At 45.6% G+C, this 18,509-nt stretch overlaps 1 protein-coding gene across 1 annotated transcript in view; it reads left to right on the top strand.

Moving 5' to 3' along the window:
- LOC306915927 (uncharacterized protein) overlaps positions 1-18,508 on the top strand; it is a gene marked incomplete at its 3' end in the record, with an annotated part of 36,315 nt that extends 17,807 nt beyond the window's left edge. Inside the window, exons 6-13 of the mRNA XM_079493599.1 lie at positions 2,547-3,461; positions 5,460-5,632; positions 9,254-9,362; positions 12,704-12,831; positions 13,267-13,405; positions 14,951-15,066; positions 17,650-17,774; positions 18,442-18,508. Of these exons, the coding sequence (XP_079349725.1) occupies positions 2,547-3,461; positions 5,460-5,632; positions 9,254-9,362; positions 12,704-12,831; positions 13,267-13,405; positions 14,951-15,066; positions 17,650-17,774; positions 18,442-18,508 (1,772 nt within the window). The remainder of the gene's footprint in view (positions 1-2,546; positions 3,462-5,459; positions 5,633-9,253; positions 9,363-12,703; positions 12,832-13,266; positions 13,406-14,950; positions 15,067-17,649; positions 17,775-18,441) is intronic.
- Between the last annotated feature and the right edge of the window lies 1 nt (position 18,509).

Genomic DNA, 18,509 nt, shown 5'->3' with positions numbered 1-18,509 from the left:
ACCCGTGTGAACCGAGTGGTGCAACTACACATTTATTGTTATAGTTACTGTACTGTAGACTGTACTGTTTTTTTAAAACATCTTGAAGTGGAAGTGGAATTCCCAGTGCAGCCTAACATTACTAAACTCCTGGTTAGAACACACTGACCCAGTCAGTGCAACACTATCTCTGTCTCTCTCTCTCTCTCTCTCTCTCTCTCTCTCTCTCTCTCTCTCTGTAATTAACAGGCAACAGTGCAATACTATCTCTCTGTCTCTGTTTCTGGCACAACAGCGCCCCTACTGGTACTCATGAGTCACACACAAACATAGGTGAACACCACGGACATTGCTGTTCCTTGGAGTGGTTGCACCACTCAAAAAAAATGTGTGTGAAGTCTGGGGAACCCTGTCTAAAGCTCAAACATGACGCCACCATCTTCTGATTTATACTTGGCTGCGCATCATGTCACACAGTGTCGATTTCGCCGACTAAAACTAAGACGAAAAATATGTTCGTCGTCTACCTTTTTTTCACTGACAAACTAAATGGAAACTAAATAAACTAAGCTATGGTGACTAAAACTAACACTATATATACTGACAATTTCGTCAAACAAATAAAAACTAGACTAAAATGTTAGTAAGGGACTAGTGGACAAGAGATCCAGTGTTACACTTGGTTGCATGCTGAAAATAGCCGATCTACAAAGCTCACAACGCGTCGCAGCTGGAAATAGCAGTAGATCTGCTACTTCCAGCATGTGTAAAATGAGCCATTACGACGGCATCAAGGCCCGCCAAAATCCATTTTAGTCGACTAAATCAACTGTAGATTTAGTCGACTAAAATGTTATGATATTTAGTCGACTGAAACGCGACTAACACTAAAACATTCCAGGTGACTAAAATGTGACTAAAATAAAATGAAAAACTATTCAAGAGACCACGACTAAAACTAAATTCAAAACATGCTGCTAAAAACAACACTGATGTCAAGCACCACAAACAGCAGATCTGTTATTTCCAGAGCGTGACACTAGCATTGCAACTAAGTGCATACATCAAGCAACAGTTCTGAGAAACCATAACATAATCATAGATCTTTGCATTGGTTGGAGTAATATATATCGAGGCCTATCATTCAGCTAAGCATAGACAAACAAGTAATGTCACGCACATATCTTTCCAGTGCATATGGTGGGCCTTGTTGACGGATTTGGAAGAGATTGTGACGGTCTTGTTTCCAAAAAATGAACCAGTGTTTAATGTGTAAAATCCACGATATTTACATTGGAATGAATGAGCCTGGCTGGAAAGTGTCCAAGTGGGAGTGTCTAAGTGGGAGAGGTGAATTACTGTTCCACTGCGGCTTGCTCACAAGCTCCAGCAATCGGACTCCAACATGATATGTTGTTGTTGTTGTTGTACATAGCAACTGTTGATTCTTCTATGGGCATTCACCATATTCTGTGAAAAGCCATAGGCCTATATATTGTGCTTTTCTTTATTAGTTGAGGGGGTTAGATTAGGTAGTGGGTAGGCTTTGAAGAGTAAAGAGTAGAAATCTACTTGCTTTAAAAAATAACCTAGCTTGGCATGCCTTGACTCACGGCTTTTATAGCTTATTGGCTGGAGGATATTGGCAAAATATGTTTGTTAAAAATGTTCAAAGACTGCACGAGGTACTAATGTTTATTTAGGCCTGAGACCAGATTCTACAAAATGTCTTCTAATTCATGACAGTTTTCAGAAAAACCTATGTTTCTATGTCAGTGGTTCTCAAACAATTTCATGTCAAGGACCCCAAACATTATATGAAATTGGCCGCCGAGCCCTGTCTGAAAATATGTTGTTCCAGGGACCCCCCATAAGCAAAGATTTGAGTTAAACGTTCACTCTGGAAGAATATATATTCAAAGATTTGTGCCCCATTTTCACAATCTTTCAAAAATAGCAGATCTACAAGCTTGTAGATCTGCTATTTTTCAATAGCTAAAGTATAACATAATGCTTAAAACACCAAAAGGGGTTCTCGCCCAGAATAGGTTAATCATCCACCTGGGCTATAGGACAGCGACCCCAACTACAGTTCCCGTAGAACCATGGCCGAAACTACAGATCCATTGGTGAAAATGCTACAGTGTAAATATTCGGGGGGAAAGATCTACTTGCTCATATATTCCAATCAATCCATGCCCATGTAGGAGTTCAGATCGACTGGTCAACGATACTGAGGTATGCATTAATGCACTGGTTCCCCAAACACGGGGTTGGGACCCATCTGTGGGTCGCGGACAAACATTTGTTCAGTAATTTCCTGAAGAAATCAACAAAAAATCGAAGAAATTACACATATTAGAAAACAAATGGTTTCGCGCCGCGTTGTGACTCACAACTTGTGAGCTTGTAGATCGGCTATTTTCACTAGTTTGGGTCCTGGGCAAAATTCTAATTTCTCTTTTGGATCACGAGCTAAAAAGCTTGGGAAATACCTTCAGTGTTCTATTAGGATGACGTCATGATGACGAGCCACTGACCCCCCTTCTTTCTCCTTGTGTCTCCAGCTCCGCCGCACAGCGCCGCCTACTCCGCTGCGCCTCCTCCTCCTCCCGCCTCCTACAGCCAAGCTCCTCCTCCTCCACCGCCTGCGTCCACGGACCCCGCCCAGCCTCCCGCCGCCGCTCCCAGTGACCCCCCCGCACCCGCCCCACAACAACAACAGCAGCAGCAATACTACGGCGGCCCGCCTCCTCCCTCCCAGCGCTTTGCCTCGCCCGCGCCTCCCCCTCCCGCCTCTCAGCAATCATACACCCCTGCTCCTCCTCCTCCCCAGTCGTACGCCTCCTCCGCTCCCGCCGCTCAGCAACCAGTGTACACCTCCGCTGGTCCTCCTGCTGCTCAGCAGCCGTACACCACCTCTGCACCTCCTCCACCTCCCGTCTCTCAGCAGTCGTACGCCTCCTCCGCTCCCCCTCCTTCCTCCTCCCAGCCGGCGTTCCCTCCGTCCTCCTTCTCCGGCCCCGCGCCGCCTCCCCCCAGCCATGCTCCCCCGGTGTCCGAGCCCCAGCAGCAGCAACAGTCCTTCCCTCCACAACCTCCCTACGCCTCTGGTCCTCCTCCTCCCGCGCAGGGCTCCTTCGCTCCTCCTTCCTCTCAGCCGGGCTCCTTCCCTCCCGTGGGTCCTCCTCTCTCCTCGTCGGCCGGCCCGGGTCAGTACCCCCCGCCGCCGGGCCCGCTGCCTCCCCAGTCCCAGCCTCCTCCGGGCCAGCAGGCCTCGCCCTACCACCCCGGCCCACTTCCTCCCAGAGTTCAGATGCCTCCTCTTCCTCCTCCCACCTCCATGGCCCAGGCCAACCACCTGCCTCCGGGACCACCGGGGCCTCCGGGGCCCCCCGGGCCCCCTGGGCAGCAACAACAACAACAGCAGCAGCAGCCTCCTCAGCCTGGCATGCAGGGAGGATATCCGCCTCAGCAGAATGGTGAGGAGATGCTCGTTGACTAGAACAGCCATTTCTCAGCCGTTTTCATTTCATGGTCCACCAGTTTAATGTGTGTTAGTGTTAGGGCCACGGAGCCCCCATTTTGAAGAGATTTATACTGTATCTCGGGCACCCCGATCTAATGCTGTAAAAGCCTCGGGGTCCATTCCGTTCCATTTGTATGCCCAGCCTCACAGAGTTACAGACCCGCAAGGGAGCATTTGGTTCCTCCTAAGTGTCCTATCCTTTAGCTGCGGACCCCCTGGAAGTTCCACCAAGGACCACTTGACTACTTTTATTCACAGAGCGACCTGTTGACATCCAGGGTTCGAAATTCGAATCCCACAGGTCCCAACTGCCTTGCACATAGTCCCTCCTCTGTCCTTACCAGGCCCCCAGAGCGGCTGGGAAACGGGAAAGCCGCCCCACCCTGCTGGCCAAAGCTGGAACTGCAGGCAGACGAGGCACATGCACGAGCAAACGAGCACGCGGCCGGGGTTTAACACCGAGCGCTCGTCCATGAATCCATTCAGGCGCGTTCATGGAGGTCAGCACTTCCACATTTTGGGCACCAAACTTTGTTGCCCAAAATCAAGCAAAAATGTGGAAGTAGAGCGTTCTTCTGGGTGCTTCAAACCTAACCCCCTTTTTGAAACTAGCTCCTACACACTTCCACTTGGTTTGAGCATAGATATATGAATAATAGAGACGGCACCGGAGGCGAGGGGAATCCCGGTGCCGTCTCTATTATTTATATATCTATGCTCAAACCAAGTGGAAGTGTGTAGGGCGAGTGACGAGGGCTTAGTTTCAAAAAGGGCCTATAGACATAAAAAGATAGACGCCTCCTTCGGCTATCTGGGGCGTGTGTTCTCGAGAGTAGGCAGGCTTTCCCGAGATTCCTTTGCGATAGCACGAGCGGAAGCTTGCCAAGCTTTCCGCTCATCTGTCACAGAAAGGGATGTTCGGTAGGCCAATCAGAGGCGACGTACTGTACGTAAACGTTGGTTTTCTCATGCAAATTAAGCTCCCTTTGGGTAAATGTTGTGGGAAAAGACACGCTGTGATTGGCCAGTTGTCACTCGAGTGGCAACGACGCAGCGTGCCTTTTCCCGCACTTCCGCTTGACTTCCGCCTTCGCTGGAGACACATCGCTCCAATGAATGGCCAATGAGGCATCTATTTTTTTTGAGCGGCGCTAGCCCCTCCTATGCCCAGCTTTGTGTGTGTGTGCGTGTGTACCCCATAGCGATGATTTGATTGGCTGAGGGCTTAAAAAGTGAAGATAAAAAGTGAGGACGCCAAAAGCGATTGGCCGGAATGTAATGATGTATGATGATAAGAGAGCCCCTCACTTTTTTTTTTTTTTTTTTAAATGAATAGCTCGGGGCGGGGCAGTCCGCCCCAAGAGTTATATATAACTCTATGGCAGGGGTGGGCAACTGGCGGCCCGGGGGCCACATGCGGCCCCCACCTTCACTTAATGTGGCCCTCAGGTTAATGTCAGAATACTGATATAATATTGGTTTCAGCTGTTACAATTCCACAACATGCAAACATGACCCGCTTTAATTACTTCAGTCTAAATTAGTAGCTCAATGCTCAACACAAGTATAATTAAAGGCATTTGAAATTACATAAAAATGTTAATTTTCAGGATTCCAATTCAAAAATAGCAAAAAATAATTCAAGATTTCAAATTGAATATAGCAAAAATAGCCGATCTACAAGCTCAAAACGCGTCGCCGCGCGACACGTTTTGAGCTTGTAGATCGGCTATTTTTGCTACGACAGTAATATATGGCCCTAGGGAGTGAGTGTGGAAATATAGTGGCCCTCTCCATCATCAAAGTTGCCCACCCCTGCTCTATGGTCCTTACACTGCCTTTAGAAAAAAAACAACAAACCCAAAGTATTTTCAACACCGTCTCCAGTGTAAGATAAGTGGAATGCTCTGTACGGAGCGGTGCCTCAGCGGTTCTTTGGTCCCCCCTCCAGGTGCATTCGGCCAGGTGAGAGGCCCACAGCCCGGCCCCGGCTACGGTCCAGGCCCTCCAGGGCCCTATCCTGGCCAGCCACCCAACTACGGGGCCCAGGCTCCGGCCCCCGGGCCCCCTGCTCCTCCTCCTCAGCCACAGAAGAGACTCGACCCAGACTCCATCCCCAGCCCGGTGAGAGAGAGAGAGAGAGAGAGAGAGAGAGACACACACTCGCACTCACAGACCCGTCACAATTATTATTACATAATCGTCTAATCGCAATTATTTGCGTTGATCGCAATTGTTTTTTTCATAATCGTCATATAATTGTTTCCCTGTTGAAAAATGTGCATACGTGTTCAAATATTCTATAAAAAGAAGCAGAAATAGCTGATCCACACGCTTGCAACGCGTCATGCTTGTAGATCAGCTATTTCTGCCATATTTCTTTCTATATTTAATCGTTGATCACAATCATTGTCATTTTGTGAAATTGTGATACAGTTGTTCAGTTGTGATACGGCTTCATAAATCCCTGAGGGGAATTATGATCATTCCAGTAACCAACAATAAGAGTCAGCAAAACAGATGTGTCAATCCCTTTGCGATGCAAAATTCCTCAGGGTGGCTTTTGCGCCGCAGAAGAGATGAGCTATTTCTGCTATTTCTTAAAAATATCCTATTGCACCAGACATTTCGGAAGATGTCTTACCTACCTTTACCAGGGTAGGTTGCTGTTTTTTTTTTATACAGTGACCTTTGTGGATTTTTACATCAAGTAGTATACTTGATGTGTATCATAACTGTATGATTTACCAGTTAAATTAGAAGATTTACCATGCACGACACAAGTCTTAACGGTGCTAATTAATTTCTCTTTTTGATATCCCTTGCTCGCTGCAGTAACCGTCTGTAGCCTTCTGTACAGTGGCGTGCACAGACATTTAGAGGGGCAGGTGCTCAAGTAAAAAAAAGGGCACCTTGTGCAGCCCGTGGAACCGGCCGGTTGCCTTAACCCATTTTGGGCGGGAACCCCTTTTGGTGTTAGCATTATGTTATGCTTTAGCTATTGAAAAATAGCAGATCTACAAGCTCATAGCGCGCCACCGAGTGGCGCGCTACGAGCTTGTAGGTCTGCTATTTTTGAAAAAGAAAAAAAATAGATTTTTTTTTTCTCAAAAGGGCACATTGCCAAAAGGGCAGGGGGTGCTCTAGCACCCCCTAGTGTCTATCTGTGCACGCCACTGCTTCTGTACATGTAGAGCAGCTCTGCATGTACAGAAGCAGTGGCGTGCACAGATAGACACTAGGGGGTGCTCTAGCACCCCCTAGTGTCTATCTGTGCACGCCACTGCTTCTGTACATGTAGAGCAGCTCTGCATGTGCGCCAAACAAGACTACGACACTGCTTGAATCTGTCGTCTAGTCTGCTATAACACTAATCAATAATCTATAATCAATACTACTGCTCGGTTCATCTCTGCACATAGACAAATGTCTGCCTGCTAGTCAGGACAAACTGGCAGAGATTTCTCTTTTTTTTTCTCTCACACTCTCATCTGTCCCCCCCTTTTTTTTTATCTTCCACTCTTCTCTGTATTTTAATTTCATTTTGTTTTTTGCATAACGCGCTGGACACACTCTGTTTTGAAACTTAAAGCAAGCGTCTGACATGCCGGCTGTGCAGAAATCAAGACATAGAATAGACCCAGACGCTATCCCCAGCCCAGTAAGTCTCCTGTGTTGCCTGCCTTTGCCCTCTCCTCTGTGCTCTTGTCGCACTAACCCCCGACCTGCCCTCTAGACTACCTTCCTATCCCCCTGCCTAACCCCTCAAACCTCGCCCGCTGGTATTCAAAACTTTGATGATGGGCTGCTGTTGGACGTATCAACAACATGTCACCTGTTGATATCTCGGTGTTCTCTGAGCCATCAGCAAGCAACGGAAACACTAGAAGCAACATTTATAGACTTATTTTGAATGCCTCTGCCTCGCTAAACCACTATGGCGCTGACTTTTGCACAAGTTTACAGTAATACATTAAGAACAATGTCGTACTACTGGCCAGGCTGCGTAGACATTTGTGTCCAAATTTGACTGAGGGACTGCCATTGGATTTTTTTTTAATTTTCGTTTTTTTCATGTCATATGAAAGCAGGGAATCATAGCTTCAGATTGACATATCGGTTGTTCAGTTTGACCCACCAGTTTTGGAGATGTGGCTTATAGAGTATAGAGAAAACAGCGAGTTGAGAAAACAGGCTTGAAAGGTTCACTTCTGTGGACTCTTAACATTACACCTAGCTACATGTTTAAGCATTTATTTCGTACTTGGATGTCGATTTCAGCTCTGACACTTATTTCAGACTCTAGTATGTGAAGAGTCTGCCTGTGCTATTAACTCATTTTGGAAAAAAAAGAGAAATTGTTTTTCTCCTCTGGTGAAAAGCTGGAGGTTGCGTGATGACAGGCTCTCAGTCAAATCTGGTCACATTTGTCTCGGAACCATGAGGACTATAATGAATCTGATTTTATTTTAAAGTCCCAATTTGTAAGTTCCGTGGTCATTTCGGATATTAACATTAATATAAGATTTCAAGCAGCAGATGGGACAGTTTTTGTACCACTTATACCACAGTATACAAATACAATACCGTCACTCGTGGGCAAAGTTTTAAACAAACATACCCGATGAAAGACTAGGGCAAAAAGAATGGTGGTGTTTAAGGACTTGCTGATTAGGTCTTTATACAACAATATTTAACGTCCTTCAATCACAATCTTGATCTAAAAGGTGAATATTTCCCCTCGCCTTTTAGCAGAAAAATAAAATAGTGGATATTCACTTTTCACTGAACTCCCCTGAGGCAGCCCATCTCAGCTTTGACAAACTTTAAGAGGGTTGCCTAGTTTCCCCCGGTACCCAACAACCAACACCCCCAACCCTCTACCCCTGCATGCCAGTCTGCAGTGTTTCACTTGCCCATGGTTCATACGGTAGCTTCAGTGGGCATGCACTGACCGAGCATCCCCCTCCCAAGGATGTTTCCATCTGCTTGTTTCTTCAGGTGTCTGTTGGGGGTGAGATGGGGAGTGATTCTTTCATTGTATAGTAGCCAGTCCTGGGATCTGTGCACACACATTTCATCTGCTATTTTGTTCCTGGCCTCAACCTTGACAAAACTATGGGATTTATTGTTGTATATTTGTGTGCGTGTGCGTGTGCGTGTGCGTGTGCGTGCGTGTGCGCGTGTGTGTGTTAGAGTTGTACCGATACTTTTATCGGTTACTCGGGCAAATACCACCCTCAAGTACTCTTACTCGGAACCGGCCCCCGATACTTTGACCCGAGTACCAAAACATCCAATTGACACTAGGCCGAACGAATGCAACGGGAGCAAGTCTGACCCAACACTGCAGCAAATCGCTCAAAACAGCCGATTTGGAAGCATAAAAGCATAAAAAGTGTATATTGGACATCCATCTGCATCTATGAGAAAAAAAGGGTAAAATAAGTGGTTACTCAACAAAAATTAAGTACTTGTATCAGTACTCTGTATCGGCGAGTACTACAAATTAAGTACTTGTACTCGGTCTGAAAAAAATGGTATCGGGACAACTCGTGTGTGTGTGTGCGTGCGTGCGTGCGTGCGTGCGCGTGCGCAGGATTGCGCGCAGGATTGTATGCCAGACTTCTCCTGCATGCGTGTTCTGTGTACGTGTTTGTGGTAAATTATGTTGGAGTCGTGCGACTAGAGGCGCGTGTCGGCACTCCCGTCTTACCTTGTCCCCGCCGCTCTCCCCCTGCTCAGATCCAGGTGATTGAGGACGACAAGGCTAAGGGCGCCGAGCCCTTCACCACCGGGGTCAGGGGTCAGGCCCCGCCCCTCGTCACCACCAACTTCCTGGCCAAGGATCAAGGTACTTTAATTATTTTCTATCCCATGTCCGTATATATACGTACTCCAATGCTAGGGGACGCCATATCCCAGGTCCGTATATATACGTACCCCAATGCTAGGGGACGCCATATCCCAGGTCTGTATATATACGTACCCCAATGCTAGGGGACGCCATATCCCAGGTCCATATATATACGTACCCCAATGCTAGGGGACGCCATATCCCAGGTCCGTATATATACGTACCCCAACATATACTAACGGAAGCGTTTTAACATTGGTCCTGTTCCTATGGCAACGCCCCACCGCTCCAGCTATGGGATTGAAAATATAATCACGGCGTAAAGCAGTTGAAAGGAGGATTTTCAAACCTCCATAAGTCGGACTCCAGGAGAGGTGTCCTTGTTTGGATCTTCTTCCATCCAAAATTTCGGATTTAATTTGTGCCTTTGTACCGCGACGAAAGGTAAACGGTGTGTGCATGTTCCAATGATACTCGAGTGTGTCGAGTGTGTGTGTGTCGAGTGTGTGTGTGTGTGTCGAGTGTGTGTGTGTGTCGAGTGTGTGTGTGTGTGGGGGGCGGGGGGGGTGGGAAAACTCAGACTTTTAAAGTGAAAGTATGGTAGCACCTGGAACTGGGGTTTATGCTAACAGCTAGCTGCAACTATAGAGTTAACCCATTTAGACCTGACGTCGAAATAAAAAAAAAGTGTTCTGAAAGAATATTCAAAGATTTGTGCCACATTTTCACGATTTTTCATAAATAGCAGACCTACAAGCTCGTAGCGCGCCACTCGGTGGCGCGCTATGAGCTTGTAGATCTGCTATTTTTCAATAGCTCAAGTATAACATAATGCTTAGTTAAAACACCAAAAAGGGTTCCCGCCCAGAATGGGTGAAGGCCAAGTTCCAAAACCCCAAAATCTCGGGTCACTCGCTCACTCACACTCCAGCAAGGCAGTGTTATGGTGAAATTGGTGACCTGCTGAAATATGTGACAATCGTGTAGACATAACATGATGTCAGTGTGTCGGCATAAGTCATTGTGGTTAGTTTATTAGAAGAGTCGGGCCACGTATTTAAAGACCTCCATGTAAGTTATGTGAAGTTCACAAGATGGTCACACATGTCAGCAGGTCACCAATTTCACCGTAGCACCGCCATGCTGGAGTGGCCGATTGTGATTGAGCGAGTGGCAGAGGTGTTTTTGTTATTGGAATTTGGCTTAACCCGTTTAGGCCTGACATAGAAATAAAGAATAATCTTCTAAATCATGACAGTTTTCTGAAATACCTCATGTTTCTATATCAGTGGTGCTCAATATTTCATGTCAAGGACCCCAAAAAATTATATGTATTTGGCCGCGACCCCCATCTGAAAATATGTTGTTCCATGGACCTTCCAGAAGCAAAGATTTGAGTTGACTTGTAGATCTGCTGTTTTTCAATAGCTAAAGCATAACATAATGCTTAAAACAACAAAAGGGGTTCCCGCCCAAAATGGGTTAAGAGCCTACGTACTTCCTGTAGATGTCTGCACGTGCGTCACTGTGCACACAAACCCTTGTGAATGGTTTGTAGTTTGAGTTTGTAGATTATACATCATGCGTGTCTGAGCAAACCGGTAATTTTGCCCTACGCAAAGTCGCAAAGATTAAATTCCCATTGACAATTAATGGAGAATGTACGTCATATGTGGACGAGCAAATCGACATGTGCAGTGATGTAAATAGGTTTTCAATGTAATGGGTCCCGGGATGCACAGGTGGTCATTCAAATGAGTCCCAAAAAATTCTTATGAGTCCCAAAAAAAATCACAACTGTGTGAAGTGAGTGGTGCAACTCCGTGAGGGGGTTCGCGGGGGGGGGGGGGGAGTTCCAGACCCCCAGGAATGCACCCAGGGGGCCGGGCCGGTTCCGGCGTGCCGTGCCGCGTCCGAAACGGTTGAGAAATGACAGTTACCGTTTGGCGGTCCCTCTACTGTACCCTGTACTGTACTGTCACTGTAATGTATTGGCACCCCCCGAAAGCATCATATATACAGTTAATACGTGCGTGTGTGTTTGTGTGTGCGTTAGGTTGCGCACAGATGGTGAAAAACAACCATGCTATTTTTGTGCTCATACCCAGACACACACATAGCTCCGTAAGGGAGTGGTTGCACCACTCAAAAATAATAATAAAACATTTTTTATAAAAATATATATATATATATAAAAATATCAAATAGGCCTATACAGTATATCTTTTTATGTAGGCTAGTAGTATTAGCAAGCACAACTCAGTAAGAAATACTAATAGTGGGCAACAGTGGATTTAACATAGCTTAATATACCAACCAAAAGTTGCAGTTGCAATTATTGTACTTAGCCAAAATGCAAATAGGTTTTCCATTGTGGATGTAAAATAATTTATTTGGAAAAGTGGAACTTAGAAGTCACTAAGTCTACAGGGAAGAATGGCAGCTGCAAAAAAGACAGAACCTGCAGATGCGCCTGTCTCTGCAGCGCCGTTTACAACGTGTTGAGAGCTTGTAGATCAACGTGAACGAACCCTGACACCAGCGCTGCAAAAACAAACGCGTTGAGAACCCGCAGATGCGCCCATCTCTGCAGCGCCGTTTGCAGTGCGTTGAGAGCTTGTAGATCTGTCTGTTTTTGCAGCGCTGGTGTCAGGATTCGTTCACGTTACAGGCGGACATGAAGTGAAGTTCAATCAGTGCGTTGAATCAGCAGCAGCAACAAGCTAATAGCCAACACCACCACCACCAGTCTGTTAGCATAGCTTGTTGCTAACGATTTGTCACTCCGTCTTTTTCTTTTCTCTCTTTTATTATTTTCCCCCCGACTTCACGGGTCGCGCATTGGGTTGTGATGAGACCCGATGTTGCAGCCTGTGTCTGACCGAAAGAGTGCTAGACTTCCACGTAGAACAGTGTGTGAACGAAAGAGTGCTAGACTTCCACGTAGAACAGTGTGTGACCGAGAGAGTGCCATAGTCTTCAGTGGAGCCAGGATAAAGTTGCGTCCACAGGATGCAGAGGCTGTTGGTTTATTGCGTCCCATAACTATAAAGTGCGTTTTGGGACCCAAAACGCACCCTATTTACATCACCGATGTGTGTCGATTTGATCGACAAGGTTCAATCAACACAATCTTACATTACATGTTGTGAACTTGTACATTTTGCTCTATTCTTGAATATTTATTATTTTATCGATTGTTTTTTTTTTCTTCTCCATGATCAGTTAAATCACTTAGTGTTGCACCAGTCTTGCCTTTCATAATGTGATTATTCTTGCCGTGTAGATGTTGTGGGGTGACATTGTCTGCGACGTGTGTCTCTTGTTGCGTTGTCCAGGGAACGCCAGTCCCAGCTTCGTCCGCTGTACAGCCTACAACATACCCTGCACATCCGACATGGCCAAGCAGTCCCAAGTACCGCTGGCCGCCGTCATCAAGCCCCTCGCCACACTGCCCGCGGACGAGGTACCTCACACACGCACACACACAGTTGTTTTCGTCGAGTAAAACGAAGACGAAAAATGTTTGTCGACTACCTTTTTTCACTGACTAAAACAAAATAAATAAAAACGAATCTATGACGACTAAAACTAAGACTAAATATATTGACAATTTTGTCAACTAAAAACTAGACTAAAATGTTAGGGAGGGACTAGTGGGACCAGTTTTATACAAGCTCACAACGCGTCGCAGTGCGACGCGTTGTGAGCTTGTAGATCTGCTATTTTCAGCATGCAAACAGTGTGCAGTGTAAGATTACAACAACATCAAGGCCTGTCAAAACACATTTTAGTCGACTAAATCAACTGTAGATTTAGTCGACTGAAATCATATTTCATATAGTTTTAGATTTAATCCAATCCTGACTTGTTTTTTGACGTTTTCTGTGTTTCCTCCCAGGCCCCTCCCTACGTGGTGGACCACGGGGAGAGCGGTCCTATCCGCTGTAACCGCTGCAAGGCCTACATGTGCCCCTACATGCAGTTCATAGAGGGAGGACGCCGCTTCCAATGTGGATTCTGCAGCTGCGTCACAGATGGTACGTCTCAGAGTCCTCGAGTCCTACACATGGGCCATTAACCCATTTGGACCTTTTTTAAGTCTTCTAAATCCCCACAGTTTTCTGAAAAACCTCATGTTTCTATGTCAGTGGTTCTCAAACCTATTCATGTCAAGGACCCCAAATATATATGACATTGGCCGCCGACCCCCATCTGAAAATATGTTGTTCCAGGGACCCTCCCAGTATCGCTCTGTAACAATATATATTCAAAGATTTATGGCACATTTTAAAAAAATAGCAGACCTACGAGTTCATAGCAAAAGTACAACATAATGTTTAAAACACCAAAAGGGCTTCCCGCACCAAAATGGCCAAATGTTCATAAAGGCAAATGTCAAAGCCTCTGTGATTTCTTCACCTTGGCAGTATAGCCTATGTACAACAGCAGGAACAAAACATGTTGCTAAAACATCATAATGTTGGTACATATTAATGAATTGCGTTTTTATAGCGCTTTTCCAAGTGCTCAAAGCGCGGTGAAGTGGCTCACTTCCCACATTCACACACCAATGATTGAACCCTACAAACCCTCCCGCGCACTCAGATCAGCCAACGCAGGGAAGCTGGAAGTACCCTCACTAAAAACGCAGGGACAACGCTCCACACGTCCCAAACTCTTCTCCCTTCTGGCCCCAAAACTGTGGAATGCACTTCCCGTTGCAATCAGAACTGCAGCATCACTCCCGATCTTCCGCCGTAGTCTGAAAACCCACCTTTTCAGACTCCATCATGGCCCGTAGCACTTACCCTACCCCCCTTAGACAGCACTTCTTAGACTTATATAGCATTTGAAACAGACTTATAGCATGTCATGTAGACAGCACAATAAGTGCATTGTATGTAGTCATAGCACTTCATAGTATATATGTACAGCATAGTATAGCATATATGTGTAGTTTATATGTATAGTGTCATTATATAGATATGTTCTAGTTATAGTTTATATGTATAGTGTCATTATATAGATATGTTCTAGTCACGTTCTTAGCTTACGCATGTTTCGCGATAAATGCATTTTTTACATATGTGATGTATTCCCATGCTTTTTGTTCTTGCCTATTGTAAGTCGCTCTGGATTAAGAGCGTCTGCTAAATGCCTAAATTGTAAATTGTAATGGTGGCGAGCTCACACCGACTGACTCATTGGAGGCCATGTAGGGTTCAGTGTATTGCCCAAGGAGGACACTTCGACATGTGGACAGGAGGAGCCGGGATTTGAACCGCCGACCCAGGGATCATTGGGCGACCTGCTCTACCTCCTGTTTGTTTAGGAAACAATTAACACTATTTGTAGCGTGAGGCAGCTTGATGTACAAGTACTGTACACCCCCTGGCCTGGACATTCAATAGTATGTCACAGGGACTTCACCTACCCTCAATCCAACCCTTGATGCTGGCTGCTAAACAGGGAGGCAATGGGTCCCCATCATGTTTAGAGTCTTCGGTATGACACGGCCGGGGAATCGAACCCGTACGTCCCAATCTAACCGCACAGTCTTTTCAACTGTTCCCCCACTATAGTGCCTCAACATTACTTCCAGCATCTGGACCACACGGGGAAGAGGGTGGACTGCTACGAACGGCCAGAGCTCTCACTGGGCAGCTACGAGTTCCTAGCCACCGTCGACTACTGTAAGGTAAGACTCCCCACATACAGGTGGCTGACTGGCTTCTACTGACGGGGAACCTGCTCCGTTGTACCAGTGTTGTTTTTGGCGGCACATTTAGATTTTAGTCATAGTATCTTGAATAGTTTCCATTTAGTTTTAGTCACCTGGAGTGTTAGTCTAGTTATTTTTAGTCGACTAAATATCACAAGATTTTAGTCGACTAAATCTACAGTTGATTTAGTCTACTAAAATGTATTTTGGCAGGCCTTGATGCTGGCGAAATGTCTGATTTTACACTTGCTGAAAATAGCCGATCACAAGTGAGCTTGTAGATCGGCTATTTAGTCTGGTTGCCCTAACAGGGCAACCAGACTATTGTAATTGTAACACTTTATTTTTTTTATTTATAGTTTCAGCATGCAACCAAGTGTAAAATGACTTATACTGGATCTCTTGTCCACTAGTCCCTTCCTAACATTTTAGTCTAGTTTTTATTTGTTGACGAAATTGTCAGTATATTTAGTCTTAGTTTTAGTCACCATAGCTTAGTTTGCATTTAGTTTTCGTCATTGGAAGAAGGTAGTCGACGGACATTTTTCGTCTTAGTTTTAGTCGACGAAATCAACACTGCGCTATACCGCTGTCCACTTCTTCATAGAAGGTTTCATGTCTTCATTCCTTGAGCATGGGACCGAGGGATCGCTGACAAACGTCACATAATTGCCCTGCTATTTGCCCCTGACTCCTCCTGAGCATAACTAATATAGGATTTGATATTTTTTCAGCTTGAGGGTTGGGTCTGTTTCAGGTTTTACCGGTTCAGTACGATGTAATTTTAGTATGATCTTACATCACTTTAACTTCATGCAATCCGACTGTACCAGGCGTTTGTCATCATGAAGCGCCTGTCACATTGTTGGTGCATTGGTTTTAGTTTGCCACGGAAGACTTTACCATTGCTGCACTGCAACAGAAGAAAACCGCAAATAACAGCAGGAGCGCTCCGTGCATTTAGAAGAAGTGAGAGAGGGTATTTCCCTAGCCTTTTCCTTTTCAGTGAGCCAGCAGAGAGAGGAAGAGGAACAACAACGAGGAAACAAAAGTAACCCTGGAACTTTCATTTCCCCTACTGGCAAGAAGTGAAGATGAGGATAAAGAGAGATATAGTTAAAAACGGGAAAAACAACTGCTGTGTTTTCTTTTTTTTAAATAATATTTATTTTATTTGGAAAAAGCAGTACAATAACAGCATTTCTATGTATACATAGGACACAAATGCAGTTCCCAGGATTTTTTTTTTCACCCCTCTTCCCTCCCTCCCCCCTCCAAGTGACTCCATCTCCAGTGTCTCTGTAACATCCTTGCTTTCTTCAGGACCATGGCATCAAGTCAACACTTAACAGGGGCAAAGGGCAATATCGCTTCAGAGTGTACATTTCAGAAGGAGAAAAAGAAGAAAGAGTGGGCAGACAAAAGAAAAAGACAAAGACAAAAAAACAACAACCAAGAAATATTTACAATATTGCTGAGGGGAACAAAAACAAAACAGCTTTGGACCATGAGAAGAGGAAGGGTGTCTTAAACATTTTCTACAAAGATCATAAAGCAGGCTATTAGGACCAGTGAGATCACACAAAGTCAGCTCTCCACCGTGTGTTTTCTTATATGTTCCAGTCTGGTTGCAAGTGAACTGAAAGGGAAAGGCTAGGGAAATACCCTCTCTCACTTCTTTTTTCTAAATGCATGGAGCAGTCCTACTGTATATGCCGCTTTCTTATGTCCTAGTGCAGCAATGTTTAAAGTCTTCCGTGGCAAACCGAAAACAATGTGACAGGTGCTGTGTCGCCTCATGATGACTAGCCTCGGAAACCCAGACATTTTTATTTCCAGGGAGAAGAAAAATTCTGGGTCCGAGTCCACTTCAATTCGGCATAGTGTAGCGCAAACATCACTCACTCTCTGCTGATTTCTGATCGTCTGCACCTTTGTTAAATTGACACGCACACATATACACACACACACACACACTCCTCTCTCTCTGTCGCTCTAATCAATTAGTCTCATGTCTAGCAGCTGCGCATAGTTTGCCATAAAAAGCATAGGTGAGTTCCAGGCTACATGATGACTGGTACATGGTCGGATTCCATAAAGTGGGCATGACCTTTGGCCACGTAGAATATGACGTGTGCTTGGCCGACGGGCAAGTGCCCCTGAGACCTTGGTGTCTGTCGACCCCTGCCTTGCCACAGGACGTCCACAGATCCAGGTCCTGGGCACTACATGCGGTAATTCCTAGGACGTCGTATGTGGACGTTTTGGGCACAAAATGTGTTAAAACACCAAATGGGGTTCCCGTCCAGAATGGGTTAAAATGCCATTGTGTTCCAGGCTTTAAAACACCAAATGGGGTTCCCGTCCAGAATGGGTTATAAAATTGTGTTCCAGGCTTTAAATGCGGTTGCATGTTGTGTTTACCGTTTACCTTTTTAAAAGTCTTAAATCTAGCCACAGTCACTCCGAGTAGGCTGTCCACTGGAATAATAGTAGAAAAAACTATCCACGTTTTTATCAACTGGAGCGTGACTTTCTCTTCTCCTTCTCCTGGCACAGAACAACAAGCTTCCTCAGCCTCCTGCCTTCATCTTCCTCATTGATGTCTCCTACAACGCTGTGAAGAGCGGCATGGTCAGCATGGTCTGCCAAGAGCTCAAGACCCTGCTAGACTGCTTGCCCAGGTACACGACTACACGCACGCACGCACGCACGCACGCACGCACGCACGCACACGTTTTAGCCGGCTAAATGTCAGAAGATTTTAGTCGACTAAATCTACAGTTGATTTAATCGACTAAAATGTATTTTGGCGGGCCTTGATGCCGTCGTAATGACACTACACAAAATAGCAGATCTACAAGCACACATCGCAAGCTTGTAGATCTGCTATTTTCAGCATGCAACCAAGTGTAAAATGACTCATACTGGATCTCTTGTCCACTAGTCCCTTCCTAACATTTTTAGTCTAGTTTTTATTTCTTGACGAAATATATTTGGTCTTTCTTAGTTTTAGTCATCATAGCTTAGTTTTAATTTAGTTTCCATTTAGTTTTCGTCAGTGGAAAAAAAGGTAGTCGACGAACATTCCACTTTTTTGAGTGGTGCCACCACTCCAAGGAACAGCAATGTCTGTGACTCCGTGTTAACCTATGTGTGTGTGTGACTCATGTGTGACTCATGAGTACCAGTAGGGGCGCTGTCGTGCCAGAAACAGATAGTGCTGCACTGTTGCCTGCTAATGAGAAAGAGAGAGGGGGGGGTCCAGCACCGTATTCGTATAAACTGTGACGTGCATGTCGTTTTCCTTCTTCACATGTGTTTTGCGTGTGGCCGTCTCTTCTTCTCCAGGGAGAACCCAGAGGTGGACTCTGTGGTGCGCGTGGGCTTCGTCACGTACAACAAGGTGCTGCACTTCT

This window comes from Electrona antarctica, assembly GCF_951216825.1.
Source record: "Electrona antarctica genome assembly, chromosome: 22".
NCBI lineage: Eukaryota > Metazoa > Chordata > Actinopteri > Myctophiformes > Myctophidae > Electrona > Electrona antarctica.
This window is presented reverse-complemented; position numbering and strand designations above follow the sequence as displayed.